This window comes from Aythya ferina, assembly GCF_964211825.1.
Source record: "Aythya ferina genome assembly, chromosome: 2".
Taxonomy (NCBI): Eukaryota; Metazoa; Chordata; class Aves; order Anseriformes; family Anatidae; genus Aythya; species Aythya ferina.
In genome coordinates this window covers 82,665,719-82,685,858 of record NC_140297.1, presented here as the reverse complement: position 1 = coordinate 82,685,858, position 20,140 = coordinate 82,665,719, and the positions used below count along the sequence as shown (strand labels likewise).

The 20,140-nt window shown below is 35.0% G+C and overlaps 1 protein-coding gene across 3 annotated transcripts in view; it reads right to left on the bottom strand.

Annotated features, from left to right (window-relative positions):
• The window catches only part of EXOC2 (exocyst complex component 2), a 153,811-nt gene that overhangs the window by 21,346 nt on the left and 112,325 nt on the right, over window positions 1–20,140 (bottom strand). For all 3 annotated transcript variants that reach the window (XM_084509813.1, XM_084509814.1, XM_084509815.1), the window contains exon 23: window positions 16,186–16,327. In XM_084509813.1, the coding sequence (XP_084365939.1) occupies window positions 16,186–16,327 (142 nt within the window). The remainder of the gene's footprint in view (window positions 1–16,185; window positions 16,328–20,140) is intronic.

The following is a 20,140-nucleotide window of genomic DNA, read 5'->3' as shown; positions in this document are numbered from 1 at the left end:
ACTGCTTTCTGGGAGAGAATATAGTCTGCTTTATTATTCAAAAGGTAAGCAGAAAAGCCTGTAAAGGCCAAAGGCTACAACAGGAAATACAGTCTAATAGTGCTTCACTTGGGAAGAAGAGATCTTTGCTAGCATCTAATGCTTAAAAGATGTGCAGGTAGCTGAAGGCCAGTTCAATATGTCAAAATTTTGTTAACAGATTTTGTTAGGAGATGGATTTACTTTCATTTCTTTTACCAGACACAGTAACATAAAATGTAAAGGGCATTTTACCAACCCAGACCTGAAGGTCATGAGCTAAGGATGCTACATACCACACTCAGAACTGAAATACAAAGACTTTCAAATTACTTTAATTATTGCAGAATAAACCAAATTTCAACCCATTAATCAGGCAATAAGAGATATAAATGGCAAAAGACATACAACAGAAACAATCAAAAAGCTCTACACCAAACAAAATGCCTATGCACTAATTAAAAAACAATAACAGAACACCAACAACTTAATTTGGAGCTTATAGCTATCCACATATCATCATCAAAAACATACACAGGCATCAGTTCACCCAAATCCCTCCTGTGAACAAATATATCAATAATCCTTAGCAGAGCACAGTGCTTGAGATACATGACCCATGGAAACTTGACTTTTTGTTGTCATTTAGCTATTAACAACATTGCCTGGTATGCACCAGGCAATTAACTCATGAACATAACCTTGATACCGAATAAGAATACAAACACTTCACAGCCAACAGTGCGTTCCCATACAGATTTAGCAGCCCATCAAATAAATAAATAAATAAATAAATAAATAAATAAATAAATAAATCTTACTGCATCTACTTCAGTAGTAAGTGCTGGGGTTGTTAGGTCTTTTTTTGTCTGAATATAAGTGGCTGTGTGATTTAAGAGGAAACTCAACGGTATAAAATAATCAAAGCATCAGATATTTTAAAGTAGCTCGTTTGAGGTAGATGAAAAAATTGTGCTGTGAGAGAAGACATCTCACCCAACTACAACATGACATAAGCTACCCAAAACAAAACCATTGTTCTCCCTGAGTGGGAAAAATAGGCTCTGAAGAATGAAATTCACGTACAAGTTTCTTAAATATAACAAACCCTCCTTCTTTATATAAATACATCTAATCACGCCTCAGCATTATCTGAACTTCTTCTATTAGCAATCCATTAGAGATATAGGACATCTTCTTAAGCAAATACAGTTTTATTCTCCACAAGAAAAAAATCTTAACTTTTACACAAATTCCCTCCCTATGCCTCTCTATCATTTTCAACACATTGCATTATGTATTTAAGTCCTATTATCACTAGATTTCCACCCAAAGAACAGTGTGTTTCTTTAAGTGCTGGAGCCGTTTCTTTTGATAAAGCAGAGAGTATTAATAACTAATATGTAAGGTGATGAAAAATCAGCAGAACGCACATCCCTGGTATGACTAGGTTCCCAGTGATTTCAGCAGTTTGTAAGGCAAGACTGAGATGCTTCTGTCCAAGAAAATGACATTTGACCATGTGGAAAGTGAATGGGTGTTTCCTGTCTGCAGAACATCCTTAAGTTTCCAGTGTCTGTGAGCAAGAGAAACAAGACGTGATATTGTACAGAAGAGGGCACAGACTGCTTAGCATATAGATTTGATAGACACTGCACGCATTTTCAAAAGTGCCATCTGCATCAACACATCTCATAAAATAAAGTTAGAGCAACTGACCAGGAAACTACACTGCTGCTTAAAAATTCTCTCTTGTTTTTTTTTCAGACTTCAGAAAAATCAAGAAACTGCAGAACAGAGCATCTGGGGGGCGGTGGACATACTAAATTATCATCATCTTCTAAAACTAGTACCTATGTTCATTAGAAACCTGGTACCCTCACAGTTTCCAGTGCTGTGCCCGGCTCATCGTTGACCTAGAGGCTTTTCAAAATTCTTGACAAGTGAACCATTTAGGAAAAAAAGAAACCAATCGCACCCCTCTCATCTCACAATTTAGACAAAGGGTTCCAAAACCCTCTGTGTTACAACTCATCACGTTCAAGGGTCCTTGCCAAGCTGAAACACACCTCTCAATCTACAGATACTTGTGTTAACACCTGGGTGCTAACGTGACAGTGACAAGAGATGTCAGTGAGGGGTCGAAGCCAGCAAGATAAACCAACCCTTCACACTGCCACCCTATGTCCCAGTGCAGGAGGATTTATGCAGTGGCGAGAGATGACAGTTTAAGAAGATGTGTTTCACAGATAAAAAGAGCTATATGCACCTTTAAGATACCAGATGACCAGTTCAATGGCAAAAGCAAGTCATTTTGTTAACCGTAAAGTATGCTAAAAATCAACATCTCTATCAAAACTGAGAACAGTTGAATCCAAAAATCTCAAGCAATATTTCCTTTCATTAACACAAACCAAGCATAGTCTGCAAGAATATTCATTTATTTCTTTCAAACACATCATTTTTAAGGCACCCTGAAGGTGTCCTTTCATGATTTTATAAAACCTAAAATTATTAAAACCTTTCAAAACAGACTCGCTCAGGAAACTGTGTGTTCTTCTCAATTCCTGAAGTCACTGTTACTGTAATAATAGCCTGTCATATGCAAAATGACAGCAATTTCATAAACGAAGAATGGGTTTAGAGATATACTATGTTTATGAATTTACTTTGCTTGTCACTCAAACATTATTATTATAAGAAATCAGAAAACTGAAGCCGATTGATCCAAAAGAGACCAATGTCACGTCAAAGTACTCAGAACAATACAGACACTAAAATTTTAGTGTCCAGTTATGTCCTGCATCCATCTGACCTTCAAGTTACAGGAAAAAAAATAATCACCCATCAACATATCCATATATCTTATGCTTATTACACTGACTTCAGACAGATATACTTTGGTAAGTACATCAGAAAGCAAACACAGAAAATGAAAGTAGAGCATGGACTTCTAAAAAGTGACTTTAAATAAGAAAAGCGATGTTTTGAGAAACAGGATTACTAGCAGCAATAAGATATACTTTTTTTTTCTGTCTTTTACTGCATAGTTTTGTTAGCAATTTAAAAAAATAATTGTACTATTGCTATTGAATTGTACCTGTAGCAAAATTGTAACAGGCAGGTCAAAGTAACTTTTTCTATGATGGGGCATGGATATAACATACAACCCCATACTTTTGTATATCAATTCTGCAAAGGTCTGTGAATGTTAACTCAAAAATATGCAAGCCATTGCCACACTGAACTAAACCACAAAACTGACTGTTAATATTTTTACATACTTTCTTCCAAACTGCCTGTGCATTTGTCAATACACAGGATTTTTATTTGTCCTTATTAATTAAATTCAGTAAACCAGCAACCAAATTAATGCCAGGGTTTTAGCTTACAGGCAAACATAGATAGGCAGCAATATTCTGCAGGCATGGTGGAAGTACAGAGTCATGGGAAAGACCTAAAGGAAGAAAGGGACTTTGGTTGCATACAGATCTAGTGTATTCCCTGGAAGATGTACAAAGGAAAATTCTCAGATTCAGTTTCTATGGTAAAATGTACTTTCTTTTTCACAGATGTGATAACCTGTGATGACTGAAGAGGTAGTCATCATTTTGACTTTCAGACAGTCCTTACTTCTACCAATGTAGGTATTGAAGACTGCAGCATCTACTGAAGTCTAAGGCCTGTGGATCGGTAAATCAACTACTCACAAGAGTATACTTTAAATTTATGACCAAACAATGCCATAAGCTGGACTTAGTGTAGAATGTTATTTATCTGTGTGTTTACATATGCAGTGACTTGGAACCATACCACAGCAGCTTTTAGAGATATTACTGCAGTAAAAAACAAACAAACGAACAAACAAAAAGCACTCACTGCCCTCTACTCTGCAAGGAAAAAGAAAACAGAAAAAAAAGATAAAAAAATTTGCTAGGCACACAGCAACCTAGTGAGATTGCATATTTATCCTATTTATTAGAGTGAAGGTGAGAACTCTCCCTGGCTTCCAAACTTACTATTTCATAGTTTTTCACTTCCAAGTTTCACTGAATCCAAACTGCATTTTGAAAAGGGCAAGAGTTTGAAATGAAGAATGTCTTTGCATGACCTGAACAATAGATCCGTAAAAATTGTTCAAGTCCAAATTTAACATTTGGAAGCTATCCGGACTCAGGAGTGACCCACAATAACTGGAAAGCTTAAGATTTTTCACAGTTCAAAGTAAAGGATTTTAATAATTTTGAATTACTTCAACCACTGAACAAGTCCAGCACTATAATTTCATCCAAACATCAATAAAGTTTAAGTGTTTCATTAAATTTAAATTGCTATTCGTTGTGTAAAGAAATTTTAAGCTAATGAAATGCTTTTTATTACAACAGATCTGCTGTACTGTTAGAAGTCTATCATATTTTCCCACTTAAAAAGTAAGAGTTCAAGGGCTTGATAACTTGGCTATACGGAGAATATGCTCTAGGGTGAATTTTGTATAGAATTTTTGTATAGAAAGCTGAGACTAAAATTTTTAACATAAAAACATACCCCAGGGCAGAAAGTGTTACCGAAGCTTGGAGTAGGCAACTATTTTCCCACTCTGCTAGCTTATTTAGCTGTCAAAAGTAACAAGGTACATTTTGGAGACGGTATTTTCATCCGTGTTTTTAAAATATTAAGAACTAAACATCCTTAGCTACAGTACACATTCAGGGATTAGAAAATGTTCGTCTTTATCACACCTTTTTTGTCCTGAATTCAGTACTTGTTTTACTGACCACAATCCCCATTTGCAGCATTTCAAGCTGTAACCAGAACACGAAGTGACCGATATCTTTACTAAATATGTCAATGCTTTTGGACCTTCCCTGATGAATCATCTTGGGCAACTTTCAGATATTTTTACATGATTCTCTGCATCTGCACAGGTGGTATAGGAACTACTGCATCACTATATATCCGTACAGCTCTTGAAGGATCCCCACAACAAGTCACTAAGCATCGTTATCGGGGGGGAACGCACAGTGCTGTGGACTGTTTTTAACTAGTACCTACATGCCAAAGGTTAATATGACAAAACTATTCTTTAAGCACAAGTATCATGTATAGGAACCATATAGGAAGACTGAGTAACGTTTGTCATCATTCTGGCAGCTCTCTGCTAAGACAAGTATAGCAGTTTTGACACAGTTTAGTTTACCTAGAACAAAAGCAAGCTTTTAACTTGGGACTTTAAAGGCAAAATTTGGAACCCTTGTAATTTCAGTTAGAGGACTATGACTTAGGTAGAAGCAGCAGCAGGCACAAACCTCTACTACAGATCAGCCATTAACAGAAACGAGAGCCACAGTCACCTATGAGTAACAATAACACACCGAAGTTTCCCAAATATTGAGACCTGTAAATGCTTCTTCACTTCAAAGTGCTCCCGTGCACACACACGTCTAAAACTGTGAGCATGGCCTTCATATGATCTGCTAAACTGTTCCCCAGTTTCTACTGCATTAGTTTCTATAGCATAGGCTGTCTTGAGCCCAACTTTCAGAACAGATGTCTTTATTTCAACAGGATTTTGTCTGCAGCACTGACAGCCTCAAAATGGGAAATCGAATTGTGTGCTGATACAATATGAAAAAATGCAACTGTTCCAAAAGAGCAAATGCATTTAAATATAATACAGCAGAAAAGAGATATCTCACTAACATTTCTGAAATGTATATAGCCAAATGCTATAGAGTAAAAAATTAGTTACATCAATACAAAAGACCATGGCACACAGACTAACTGATAGCCAAGCAGCGGCAGTGCAAGCAGGAATGCCTTTGGATTCCAGTTAGAGATTGCCAAAGGGACTTTCACATAGTTCCAGAATACAAGAAGAGAATGGTCCCAAGCTCTTTATAGCAGCAAGAATTACTCTGCTAAATATTACTGCAGAGATAGCAAAGCATCTACAGTGAGCACACCTGAGGAAAGAGATCTTTGTAGGATGAGAGTAAGCCCAAAGTAAAAAGCCTAACCGAGGAGTCTGGGACAACCCGATACAGTTTGAGACTACAAACAGTTTTTGCATGTGGCTTTCTTTCCCTCTGATTGTTTCATTACACCTCAGACTGTTGTAGTAGTTACTTCTGTAGTTACTATTGCAGAAGTTACATTGAGCATTATCAAGAAAATAATACAAATCTAGCCTCTAAGGGTAACTATTAAAGGAGCAGTCTAACACCCATTCAAACACCTCATTCAGAACCAAGGCAAGATTTTATCTTATTTTTTTTTTTATAATCAAACTCGTAATCAAATAAAAACAAGTATGAGTAACAGTAATTATTTACTTGGAGTTCTAAGTTTTTGCCTTTTTGTACAAGCAGTCATCATACCTCCCTTACCTTCCTGGTCTTCAGCTATGGCTCCCAAACCCACCTGAAATATTGACAACTTCTTCCACTCCCACCCCTCCCATTCATTCATTCCAAAAATTAGTCATTTGCCCAACCCACAAACCCAACCTGCCCATGCTCCAAAAGTTTTTCCTGCCTCGTTACAGTGACATGGGGCTACCCAAAGGATATGGAGGGGAAGCATCCAGGAAAAAGCTGGATTTGAATAAAGGTCTGACTTTTCCTACAAAAGATCCTCTCCTCCATTCCCAGCAGGTTTTCTTCATGCCCCCAGAATGCTTTCCAAGAAAGAGAGCTCTAGCTTTGGAAATATTTACTAGTTCATTTAATTATGTCAAGCATTTTCTAAAACCAACATGTGAAGAGCAGTTACTGGTTAATTAAAGGAGATAATCTAAATGACCCTCTTCTCTTAGATGAGTATTGCACCAGCAAAGAAAAAGACGACTTTAAAGGGATCAAACTGACAAAAATGTTTGCTCTTATGAAAGCAACCTACCATATCTGACCTTCGTATCAGAAAAAAATCACATAAAATCCCTTAAATTAACTTCTAAACTCCCTTTAAAAAGTGAAAATAATGTGCTTACAAACACATGAAGCTAAACTATGCTTGATATCTTTTAGCAAATAAATACCTATTACACTTTGAAGATCATAGCTCGTATCTGATACATTAGCTTCCAAACATTTAAAATGCCTAAAAATTGGAAGATACAGAACCCAAAAGAAAGTATTCAGGAAGCTGTCTGATTTCACAATGCCTCTTTCTTCAGCGAAGGCAGTTTCCTTGATGGATTTTCAGTAGGAAATGTTTTGGTGCTCTCAGAAGTTCAAAGCCAGCTCCAGTATAGTGTGTTATTATGCAAAGACAAGGCTTTGCATACACGTATTTCTTTCTTCTCTTCTGGGAAGGCAGGTGTATAAATAGGGTGAAAAAATCTAGTTGTTCTAGCTATCACAAATTTGTTCTCAACAAAGACGTGCAAGTCAATAATAAATAATATGTTGGTTTTTGAATCTGGAGGGAAAAAAAAACAAACGAAAGCTGGCTGTCTAGTTACAAACAGTTGCAATGGTGAAAGAAAAAGTCCTTTTGCCCCTCAATAGAAAATACAGACTTTCTAGAGCTTATATTACACAAAGATGCGGTACCTGTCCGTGTTTGGTAATAAGCTCACCTTATTGAAAACAGCTTTGAACTCTTCAGTCAAATGCAGGTCTACATAAACAGTCATAATTTGCTGAATGTTGGAATTCTAAGACTCGGTGACATATTATGGGAAAATGGACACAAAGAGATTATTATCTGAAGTCTGGATTCTGCAAACACTGAAGGTCATGCTAAATTTATAGGATGAAACTATCCCCATATTCTACTAAAATCAAAGTGTCTGCAAAGGCTAAATTAGATCTCAGGCCAAAATAATTAGTGCAGCCCATAAGCTAAGAAAACAGAATAGAGGGAATAATGGTAAAAAAAAAAAAAAAAAAAAAAAAAGAAGGCATTTGCCTGTCAAATGCCAGGTTAATGTGAAAGCATTCACTATGCCAAGGAGTTAGACGACTGAGAATCACTCTTGTGATGACAAGATTTATTATTACTCATGCTACGTTGAATGGGCTGGGGCATTATAAACCTTTGTGGTATCACCTCATTCATGCATGTACTAGGAGGTGGTGGAAGAGGAGAAAAGATGTTTGGTCTTTCTCCTCTCTGCATTACCACAGATTCCAATTTCCAGTTTTCTACTTCAAACAAGGCACAGATCAGACGTTACTATCACTGACATATCTGAAGTTGTGATAACAATCATCTCATTTAGGTATTTACAGTGACTTCTATCACCATCAACTAAAAGGTTACATGAACAGAAAATTCTCAATCTACAAGACCAGGTTACAGTCTGATCAAAGAATCACAGTAAGATCCCTTTTTTGATATACAATCTTGTGCTCCTTCTGTTCCTCAAGCAATATACATGAAGCCTGTCTTACACCTTAAAAATTTGCACGTGAAAAATGTTTATACTGTTTTTCTTTTCAAAATACTCCTGCTTTAAAAATAAAATACGATTTACTGGCCACAAAATTTTGCAGTTTGTCTAAGAAGAATGCAGGTTCTCCAACTTTTAAACATGAGCTCTAAAGATAAAGTGGTTTTGGAACCTGATTCCCAAGTCACAGTCTTCAGCTGAGCTCTGACAGAAATGCCACAAGACATTGCAGGAATGGGTCTGACAGGTAAAGCCAAAGTGAAGTTGGGACAGAAATGGATGACAGTCTAGTACATAACTACTAGCAGTCTTACTGGAAGAAAACGTTATAAAACAGAACTGTGAGTAAAGAAAGACATGTGCAAAGCATGATGAAACATAAGAAGTAACCTTGTTAAATTGCAGATGAAGTCCTACTGCATTCCTGCACACCTAGAGTCAGGAGTCTCCTGAGAGCAGCCAACAAGAAGCTTGACTAAAAGTCTTTAGGAGCAGAAAAATTTTCATTTAAGATGTGTGCAGAGGAACAAGAAGATACCTAATGCAGTTTACATGCAAGTGCAACTCACTGTGTAGCAGGTGAAGACATGGAGAATGAAATGTCTATCCAGGATGGATACTGGGATTTCTATAATAGCTAGAAATCAAAGAAATGTCCTGGCAGAAGCTACAGGAAACTGGAGAAACAGATGTTTCTTTTGTTCTCACTTTTTGTAACTGTTCCCTATGACTGAGAAGGTATGATGTCCACTCCATTTCCCCAGCTAGAATGACCTTTAATATTAATAATTCAGTCACGAACGTAATATGTTAAAGAAATCTCACTGTTGCCAGAAGTAAGAAATGTAATGAAAAGTGAAGGTCTGAAAGTGAAATTGAAGAAAAATCTGAGGTTAAAATGAAATTACACAAATGAAGGTATTTTGAAACATGCATTAAAGTTTGTGCTTATGTATCAAGAAGCAAATTATTATTCTATTTTATTATTATTTTTTACAAAATGAGTTTAACAGGTATGGTATGAATACCACTGACTTTGAGGTTTTAGTACACCATTCTACTCTGTCAAGAATTATGTGTAATATGCCAGATGAAGAAAGAGCAGTCATGCAACACATGGAGTATCATATGTGCTGACATGTCATTTAAGGATTTTGAATTCAACTCATTCTAGTAAGATTTTGATTGTTGATGCAGAACATCGTTAATATTTCTTCACTATAATGATAAAACATCAGTTTATTAATGTATGTTGTAAATGCAGTTAGTTTGAATCAAAACCAGCATAACAGCACATAAGAATAACAATAACAGCACATAAGAAGTACTGTGTATAAGAACATTAGTGTTCAAAAAAGTTTCTTCACAAACACACAGCATATCTACATATGCAATTTTTTTTTTCAAATGCTTTTGTGCAGCCCTGTTTTTTTCCCTTCACACTTCCAAGATGAGCTGGCAGCAGCTCAGTTCTTCCAGGACTTAGAAAAAAGACCCAACTATACTTAACTGCTGGATAAAAAAGAAAAAAAAAATCACTTGGTGCTGCAGTTGCTAGCAGTTAAAGGTAAGTTCCCTTTTCAGTTACCAATGTTGGCACTCTCACCGACCCTGAACACCCTGTACTTTCTGAAATGCAACTTAAACGCTGCAGTAAAACGAAATACAAACATGAAGCACAAAGTGCAAGAATGGGCAAACCGTAAGGCACGTAAGGCTTCAGCCTGCACCCTCTGCTTTTAGTCCATGAGCTGGATGAAAATAAGTAACTAATGGAATATATCCATGACTGCATCACAAACAGGTAACAAGCATTTTGTAACAACAAAAAAAGCATAACTGACAAGTCCTTTTGCAGCTTTATTTGCCAATGCATAAGACATTTTTTAAACGTTAGATAATCTATTTTGTATATGTAACAGAACTGCAAAAAACACCACTGTTTTCTCTCTGTTTAACCCTGCAATGAAATAGCAGAATTTGGCTTTATTAAGAACAAAAAGAAAGACAATTCCTAAACCCAGGGCATCACTAGTTTGATCTGTGAGAATTCAAAATCATCTAAACCGAGTAAGATTAATTCTGAAACCATTCATTTGAAATGTTAGAAGCAATCTAAAGGGTTACAGAGATTTAAAACCAAACTATTTTGTGCATTTCAGTCAAAAAGTAATTGCCTATTTCTCAAAAAAAAAAAAAAAAATCTACTATATCCAAATGTTTTTTAGATGTAAATGCACTTGTCATCTTAAATGTAAGCAGGGTGCTGGTGCCCCAAATTAAACAAAAGAAGAAAAGTTAGGGTTGACAAGTATGTCGCTGTGTAAGTACAAATTAAATATGCCTTTTGATATTTCATTTTTAACTGTTGAGTACCTTTTCATCAGGCTATTGCCATTAGAAATTTTTTATTAGATTTTTAAATTAGACAAATAACAGATAAGAGATGTGACAAGTATATCAAATCTGATTTAGCAGATCTGACGCACTTAATCTTTTACTGTAAGAGTGGCATTTGATATATTTGAAATGTTTCAAACAATTCTCCATTACCGTGACAAATAAAACTCAGATTTAACTCTACTATACTCAGTTTATGCCAAGTACAGAACGAATTTCTAAAAAACCACAAACAACCAACTTCCATATGAAAGTGTGAGATTACCTGAAACTTTCAATGCAATGTAAAATTTTAAATACTACAAAAAATGCCAGTGAAACACAGAAGATACATATTTTAAGATTGGTAGACTAACCTCTGCAACTCTGTATACTGTGAATCTTGAATGAATGTTGCCTAGACTGCACAGCAGGCCAGCATTTCATAAATAATGAAGGATCACTGTACTTGAATTCCTTAGAAAAATAAACAAGTACAGTGTGGTAAGTACAGCCACACTGACTATAGTCTCAAATGTATGTAGTAGTTGTATATAAGCAAATAAAATATAATTAACCTTACCACATTATTAAAAATTATTTGACATTTGCATGCATACCACATATTGATCATCTAAAAGATTGAAGGCCCCTATACTACAAATACTTTTGCTTGTACTGCACAAACTTCAGTGCACAGAAATCTTTTCTATCCAAATTCAAAATAATACAACTTCTTCGTTAACCTTCCAAGAGGCCCTAGGCTTGGAATCCAGAACAGATTAGAGTCTGATTTTACTTGTCAGGTGACTGAGATGAAATATATGCATTTTAAATTAAATTAAAAACCAACCAACCAAACAAAACAAAACACAATGAAATAAGAACAAAAAAGATTGAACGTAGAGGGGAAAAAACCTGTACGACAAACTAGATGATTGACCTCTATACACAAAACAAAAAATAATCAAAAAACATACCTGGCAACTGTTTAACACTATGTTTCTCATTATCACCTACATCTCTCTTAATTCTGTCAGAAACATACATTAAATTAGAACAATGTTTCAAGCAAAAAAAAGATTTCATTGTTATTGCGTGTTAAAATTGAAGACTTTGTTGTAAAGACTCAGAAGTTGAAATTGAAATTATAATGAAAATTTAAATGAAGTTATTTATTAACAATAAATAAGTTAATCATGCTGCCTTTTACCACCAGCAGTGAGTTACTCCTTAGATCAAAATAAAGGGACAAATGTATAATTGCATTGTGTACAAGTTCTTACTGACATTCAGAACTTTCATATTGAAAAGGGCATATATATTGAAAAACTAAGTAATAAAAGTTTTAGCACACAGGCTAAATTAAAATTTGCCCAATGCAAACAATTTGCCCTCCCTTATATTTAAAACTGTAACAAAAAACATATGTATAAGTAAATATCTAATAATTACAGGACAACTACCTAACAGAGCAGGCCATATGCTTTTCCCACACTGAGAGAAGCAGGGTATAAAACTTCAGTATTAAACGTTTTTCCATATTTACAAAAAAGATGGGTTTCTTAATTTCATTCTAATTTCTTCTTCATAACTGTTCATTTATTACAGTATTTCCCATTCTTACATTTTCCCATGAATTATGTGATGTAAGGAAATAGTGTCTCCATACTTGCAGACAAATTACTGGAACGGCATCAATGACGTAAAGTATAGACTATGAAGATTTTTGGTAGGATTTTTCTGAATAGTTGATATATTACAAGACTTCAGGCAAGTATATTAAATATGAATGTTCAAATAGACAGGATTCAAAGCAGGCATTTTACAAATAAAGACAAAAACGCTCAACTGAGTTAACAACAAAAAACAGAAAAACCCTGCACAGGCAGGGACACAATCCTGCCTCCACCATTTTTTCCTCCCATTTAATGCCTCATTGATTTTTCAAAATCTGTTACAGCTGAGGGTAGATTTTTTGCCTGTAACAGATCCAGTTAATTTAAAATCCATTTTTATCTTCAAAACAGCCTCCATTTTGTGAAGCAAGTCCCATGTGAAGAAGTACCCATGTTGGAAATAATGTTATTGTTTGGAAACTAAATTATACTTGACTGTCTTTGTGTGTGCTTTCTGCAAAAAACTCTTACTGGCTTTTTTAAAAAAAGCTAGCAGAAAAACAGAATGGAAAACACGAAATTTGCCTTTTTATTTGCATTTCATTTCAGGGCTGTCTGTTGCTTGCAGCATCCCTTTTTATCTGTATATATATATATATGTAGATATAGATATAGCTGTATATATATGTTCCTGTCTTAATTCTATTTCTAAACGCTACCCTAATTTATGTTTACCTTGCTTAGCCAGGCCTATTTTCTCCCTTTTTCCCACTTTCATTCCCTGGTTGATCTCAGTCTTTATCACAATCTTTCTGTTCCACTCTGTTGCTTCCACTTCAGCCACCCTACTTTCTATCCACTTTTATATTCTCCCCATGAACAATTCCATCTACCCAAAACCATTATCTTCCTAGATAATCCAGATTTGGTTCTCTGCATTTGAATTCAAGCTTCCAGTTTCTTCCTTTTGCTAGGTAACAGCAGGGGGAGCATCAAGAACAGAGTACTTGCTAGTGTTTGACCAACACAATTGTTCAGAACAGTTGCAGGATTTAAGTTGTGGGCTGGATTACCACATTATCAGGAAATTCTTAAATGTTATTTCTAACCAATTCCTGAGATTTTTCATAGTTACATTTTTTTCCAAAATGTCCTTTGCATTGATCCATGGCATCAATAGGCCCCAACTCTGGTCAAGTTTTCAGTCTCCAGATGGAATGCTTGAAAGTTTCAGACTATAACAGTGAAGTTACTTACATTCTTACCTTATCTTTTAAACATGGGCAAGTTGATGTCTTCTCCCACTGCTTACTTTTAAAATCAGAGCTGTTACTGTCAAAACTTACCCTCATCCTACAACGAGCGTATTTGAAAGCTAATATAAAATTGAAAGCTAATACACCATACAAAAAACTTCAGTGCAAACTATCATGGCTTGGCTATCAAGACTAGTTTTATCCACTAATGAACACCAAATAACTTTGTCTATGCAATACTACATACCATTTATAGCACCCATCAGGAACACAACTGACACCTAAATGTTTTGCCTTGCCAACACCATCAACACTTTCCTTTTTTAAAATCAAGGCTACAAAAATCAAGATCTAAACCGGCCAAATGACTCAAATCAAATTTTTAAGTTTTGCAGCCATAAAGACTACCGAAACACAGATGCTAACTTCCACTAGATACATGCATTTTTTTCATCACCAAACTACTGTGTTGATCTTTTAATGAGTCCTTGAGTATGCTCGACTTGGTTATGACCATTCCCAGTCATCTGTATCCTATTTTAGTTTAATAATGTCGACACTTTTCATGTTATACTTAAAGATTAATTCTAGTTTTTTTTCTTTTTTCATTTTCCTCTCAAGGAAAAAAAAAAGATGGCATGTCAGTACTGCAATGTACTGCATCTTTTAGATTATATAAGGGTACATTTTCTCAAATATAATTTTGCTGTACAATTTCATTTTGTTTATGACAAAAAGTTTATTGTAAAAATCAGCTATATGATTGCTGATCTATTTTTTTTTGGTTGAGTACAAGATTAAGTCAGATTTGCATGTGCCCCATGAAGAGGTTGTTTGTTTTTAGTCCTCTTCAATAATTAAGTCCATTTACCTCATCCAAAAGGAAGGTTTTCCCAGTCACTAACTTTATCTTCAGATCCCCACATATTTTCAAGATCATATAATTATGGCAAAAGGCAGACAAACTGAAGCTAAAGTCACACTTGTTATACCAATATTCAATACAGTACAACTGACAGGATTTATCCATCTGAAAGATGGATCATCAAGGTGAAGTTTGTAAAGAAGTGACTACATGTTCTTCTTAACACCTTTACTTTGTGGATTAACAGAAAAACTTTTTTATCACTTTAAATTGACACCTGTTGTGCAACACTACGACATGCACAGAAGGCTAATATACACCACCTTCACTTTGAATTTTGGGAAAAAGATGCAGATAAAGTATGTAAAACCAACAACGATCTGGAAAATAAACAGACCAAGGCACACCTCTAATAGAAGTTTGGTATTCTCTTTAAATGAAAAAAATACTACAAAACAATCCCAAAGGTAGTGTGAGTCGCATAAGTAGATCCCAATGCACTGAATCGGGAACTGAGCACGTAAAAAGCTGACAAAACTTTCTCATTGCTTTTGGGAATACAATCATGTCAAGCAAAAACACACTTCAAGCACAATGAGAAATTATGCATTATTCATATATAAATTGGAATGTACAAGATGAAAATTTAAGTTATTTCTGCTGTATATTGTATTAGAGCATATACATGTATTCCAAGCACAAAAGTAACAGCGAAAGATCAAAGAGATATTTTTCTCAAAAGTAACAAACCCTACGTTTTTTGCGTATTTACAGCCCAGTGAACAAGCACTGCAGCTCTTGATTCACAGATTACAAGTGTGCTTCTTGTAATTACCTCCCTATCAAAGTACCACAGAATTTCTACTAAGCTTGCTATATGCAACTCTGAGAAACAATCAAACCAAGAAAGTACAAATTGTCACGTCAATCACTGATTTATTGAAAATTAATAGTAGATCACCTCCAAACTTCCAAGTACTGTTACTAAAACTAATTTCAACTTCGTATTAGCTAGACATTCATATGGTGATTTAGCTGGATTAGTTTTAGAAATGACAAATATGATGTTCAAAGGACCTAAATGTTAACGTGCACAGTATTCACTGCTGAAAAAAATCAGATTCATATTATGCTTCCTTAAAATGGAGGTTCTTAAAGCACCTAAATAAATGACTAACATCTCAGTCATTCTAAATACCATATTCCTGCCCTTCTTCAATGGTTTAACAATTGTTGCTGAACTACTTTTATAGTATGCATTTGCTCATAATTTTACCTTTTCAGAACTGTAATTATGTCTATTACCAAAGTGGCCAGATTCTTTGGAAAAAAATTCCAAACAATCTCAATGAATTTCATAAGAAAATAGCAAAGATGTCTCTTATAATAATTTCTATTATATATAAGCAATGAAGCAAAATAATCACAAAAAACAACCATTAAAGATATTATCAATGATAAAAGCTGCTTTAATCATTCAGGGGTATTTCAAAAATTATTTAGGAACTAAGTAAAATCTGTGAGAAAAACTTATAATAAGAACTTGTCAAAAGTTAAAAACAGACTACAGAAAAGTTTTTAATTCTACAGTATATTTTAATTCCTATCAATCACTGTTAAAATAATTTCAGAGTTAAATAAGCAGATATTTACCTGCTGGAACAAGACAATCTTTCCAGTCAAAATATCCTGCGTAAATGCCAGGTTCTAATGACCCAACTATAGGATCTGCCTTGGATTCAATGTACATTTCAAACAGTCTCTGATCCAGCTCTTTCAAGGATTCCATACTAACCTAAAAACAAACAATCAAAACATATATAGTCATTAATTATATGAATTAAATTACATATGCAAAAATGTTAGAATATCATCTTTAATTTTCAGTAGAGAGTAGCAATTACTTACACTTTTCAGTTCATAAATACCTATTAAAAAAAAAAAAGTAGGAAATTCCATATCCTCTGTCCATCCTAGCCACTATAAAATCTTTCCTGATGGTGCTCAGCAACAAGTTTTTTTGGGAAAGGCCCATGAAATATCAAAGCAGGCAGATCATTCTATAACTGTCTGCTGGCATGATTTTCTTCTGCCTGTCCAGAGGTCTTGATCTTCCACCAAGTAAACAACTGAATTTTGCCAATGTTTTAAAATATGTCGATAATAATTATTTTCATAAAACATGAAGATTTTCTTAGGATACTTAAAATCTACCAACTGTAGTGTTACAATTTCTCATTATCAGCTGTGTACTTGAAAATGCATACATTAAGGAGCTTCTGACTTCTGAAACCATGCACGTGAACTTCCTGACTCCAAGGCATCTCCATGCAACAGATGCATAAGCTGCAGCTCACGAACACCTGCAGAATTCTATTTAACAGCTCTCAATGCATTTTTTAGTACTTCACAACACTTAGCCACACTGAAAGCTAAAGGGGTATGTACAATTTGTTCGTTGTACAAGAACAGCTTTAGATTTTATACAGAATCACAGAATCACAGAATTTCTAGGTTGGAAGAGACCTCAAGATCATCGAGTCCAACCTCTGACCTAACACTAACAGTCCCCACTAAACCATATCCCTAAGCTCTACATCTAAACATCTTTTAAAGACTTCTAGGGATGGTGACTCCACCACTTCCCTGGGCAGCCTGTTCCAATGTCTAACAACCCTTTCGGTAAAGAAGTTCTTCCTAAGATCCAACCTAAAACTCCCCGGGCGCAACTTAAGCCCATTCCCCCTCGTCCTGTCACTAGGCACGTGGGAGAACAGAACAATATACAATGCTATTTTATTAAACATAGTTACCCTTCTATAGCTACAGCTTCTAAAGCAATTCCGGAACACAACCCATATCATAAAATGTTAAAGTAGAAAGTCAGTATCTTAGTACGGCAATGTATGCTAAATAATACAATACACTGAAAATATCATGTGAGTTCTGGTTAAATGTATTTATGTTTATGTGTAAGAGCTTAAGAAATAGAAAAGCAAAGCTTTAAACTACTGCTCATTTTCCTCAACCAGTATGGAAAAAGGCAGATTTATATAATAGGATAATTTGCAGAAACAACAGGGTTGTAAATATGAGGACGCAGAGCAGGGCTCTAGACAAAAGTGGGAATTCAGAAGGAGAAAGAAAGAAAAGAACACCAACTTCTTATCATTCTTTTCTCTGTGAAGAACAGACAAAAGGTTTAATGCTACAAGCTGCAGAATTAAGGATAAAGCTTCTTCATTGCATGGATGTTTCTAAACTGTGTTCTCCTTTGGCACACCTGTATATTGCCAAATGAGGAGAAAAGTAACGTGCAATTTCTGAGTCAGGAATAGACAGACAGATAAGCCTTCAGGAATGAGCTCATGAGTGCATGGGAAAGTAGAGGTATTAATGAGATCAAAGAATCTGCTGGGTTCAGCAAAGTTGGGGTGGAGAAGTTAGTGATCAGAAGTAACAGAAATCACCACTTTCCTGGTTTTCTATCTGATGAACCTCCTCTAATATGTCACAAGAAGATCTATATATCCTGAGCACAGGATTTTCATAAAGCACTGAGAATTTGGCTCCAAGCAAGGAATCAAGACTACCTTCTCCTACTTCCTTTTCTACCTCACAGCCTGTTGACACTTAAGACTTGAAAAAGAAAACATTCAAAAATGCACTGCAATCTCACTAAACCCTATTTTTGCCCTTACACAAAACTGCAGAAATGTAAACCTGGAATGAGTTTCAAAAGATATTTCACTCCAATTTCTTATGATTAAGGAGAGTACGAATCTGTAGACTATTTCAGCTTAGGTATGAGTCAAGGGTGGAAGGATACAACTTCCAGTGGGAAGTTCCCATCAACATTCACCATTCAAAGGACCTGTGGAACTGCTTTGATTGTCCTTAATGAAGTGTTCTAGAATTAAATGATGCCACCTTCTACTTCTGCAGTCACTCAATAAAAAGAGCATATGTATGTTCACTACAGGTTCTTTTTTCTCTCCCCTCCCCTCCCCTCCCCTCCCCTCCCCTCTTCCCTCTTCCCTTCCCTTCTCTTCCCTTCTCATTAGTTCACTTCAACCTGTTTCATATTCAGTGCACAATTAAGATAATGGAGGGTAACCTTGTTTTTCAGCTGCTGGAAAGGTTACAAGATAGAACAATTCATCTGAATGTTATTTTGCGCCCTGGATGGAGTGTGAAGGGGAGGAGATGTCCTCAACAACATCCATTGTGTATACTCATTTTCCTGACTCCCAAGTAGGGGGAGTAAAATATAAAATATATTTTTATAAAAATGCACAATTCTCTTATTGATTTATTTCTGCTGTGAACTTCTATTTCAATTTTTGTATTAAAGCCATTTTGAGCCTTTATCTTAGTAACTACTCTACACAATCTGAACACCAGAACTTTGGAGAGAATTATATTCAGAAGCTTAATCAAGAAGCTGTGATAACTATCTTGGGATGCACACATTTTATTCCAGTTGCTACCTGAATAAACTGATGAGAAAATCACCACGGAAGAGCAATTGTAAAACAGCTATGTAGAAATTAAATAAAATTACTGGTGAATGTTCTAAGTATGTGCAAAGATGGCATGCATTAAAACAAAGGGCCATTTGGCCATTCTTATATAACTTAGCTATTTGCACCTGTGGAAATAAAAAAAAAAAAAAAAAAAAGAGATAAATACGTAGAATGTAAGAAAATGTCCTTGATTATCACTTTACTTTTTTTTTTTTTCTCTTCAAAATATGGGATAATAATGATTTCCCTTCTAATTGGAAAAAAACCCACAACCTAACAAATAGTTTTTTCCAACATAAAATACAAAGTTCAATTTAATTTACAAAATTTAAAAATTTCAATTTACAAAGCTAATAAGTGAAATATATAGTTTTGTTTCAAGTCTCCTCAGATAACAGCAAATTATATCTTTCAAGAAAATGCCAATTCCTTGCTGTATTTTTTTTAACCTAATAAATAATTAATAAACTAAGAGACAGAGAAAGCTAAGTGGCATAACAAAAAAACTGAAAAAAGCATCCAATCCTCCTAAACCTCTGTGAACTTATAACATCTCTTAAAATTAATGAAGGTTTCAACAATTGCCATCTTAAGATGATACTATTTGATTATCCAAACCCTGCAAGATAGCATTATCGCCTGATTTGTACCAGATATTCAGGACTGCATCAGTCCGTGTTTTCCAAGGGCTAAAATAAATTTGAAATTAATCTGTGACTTCAACATTTGAATTTTGTTATTTGGAAACCTACCAGATATTTAAAGGCAATACTGTGATGTGGCTGTACAAGACAGAGTATTGAATATATAGCACGTCTCATTTGCCTATATTGTCAACACTGTTTGTAGCTCAACTAGAGTAATTTCATATACTGCATTATCAGTACAAATCATATCAGCCACACTTAAATGCTATTCAAAATAACTTCAGCCACAAAAAATCAAACATTCAGACAGAAGAGGACTAGGGATGTACTATATAGTAGAAACATCAGTTCAAGTGAAATATTTTACTCTATACTGGAAGAGATAACATTTTACTTCCAATCAACAAATGTTTCTGGAAATACACCAACTTTATG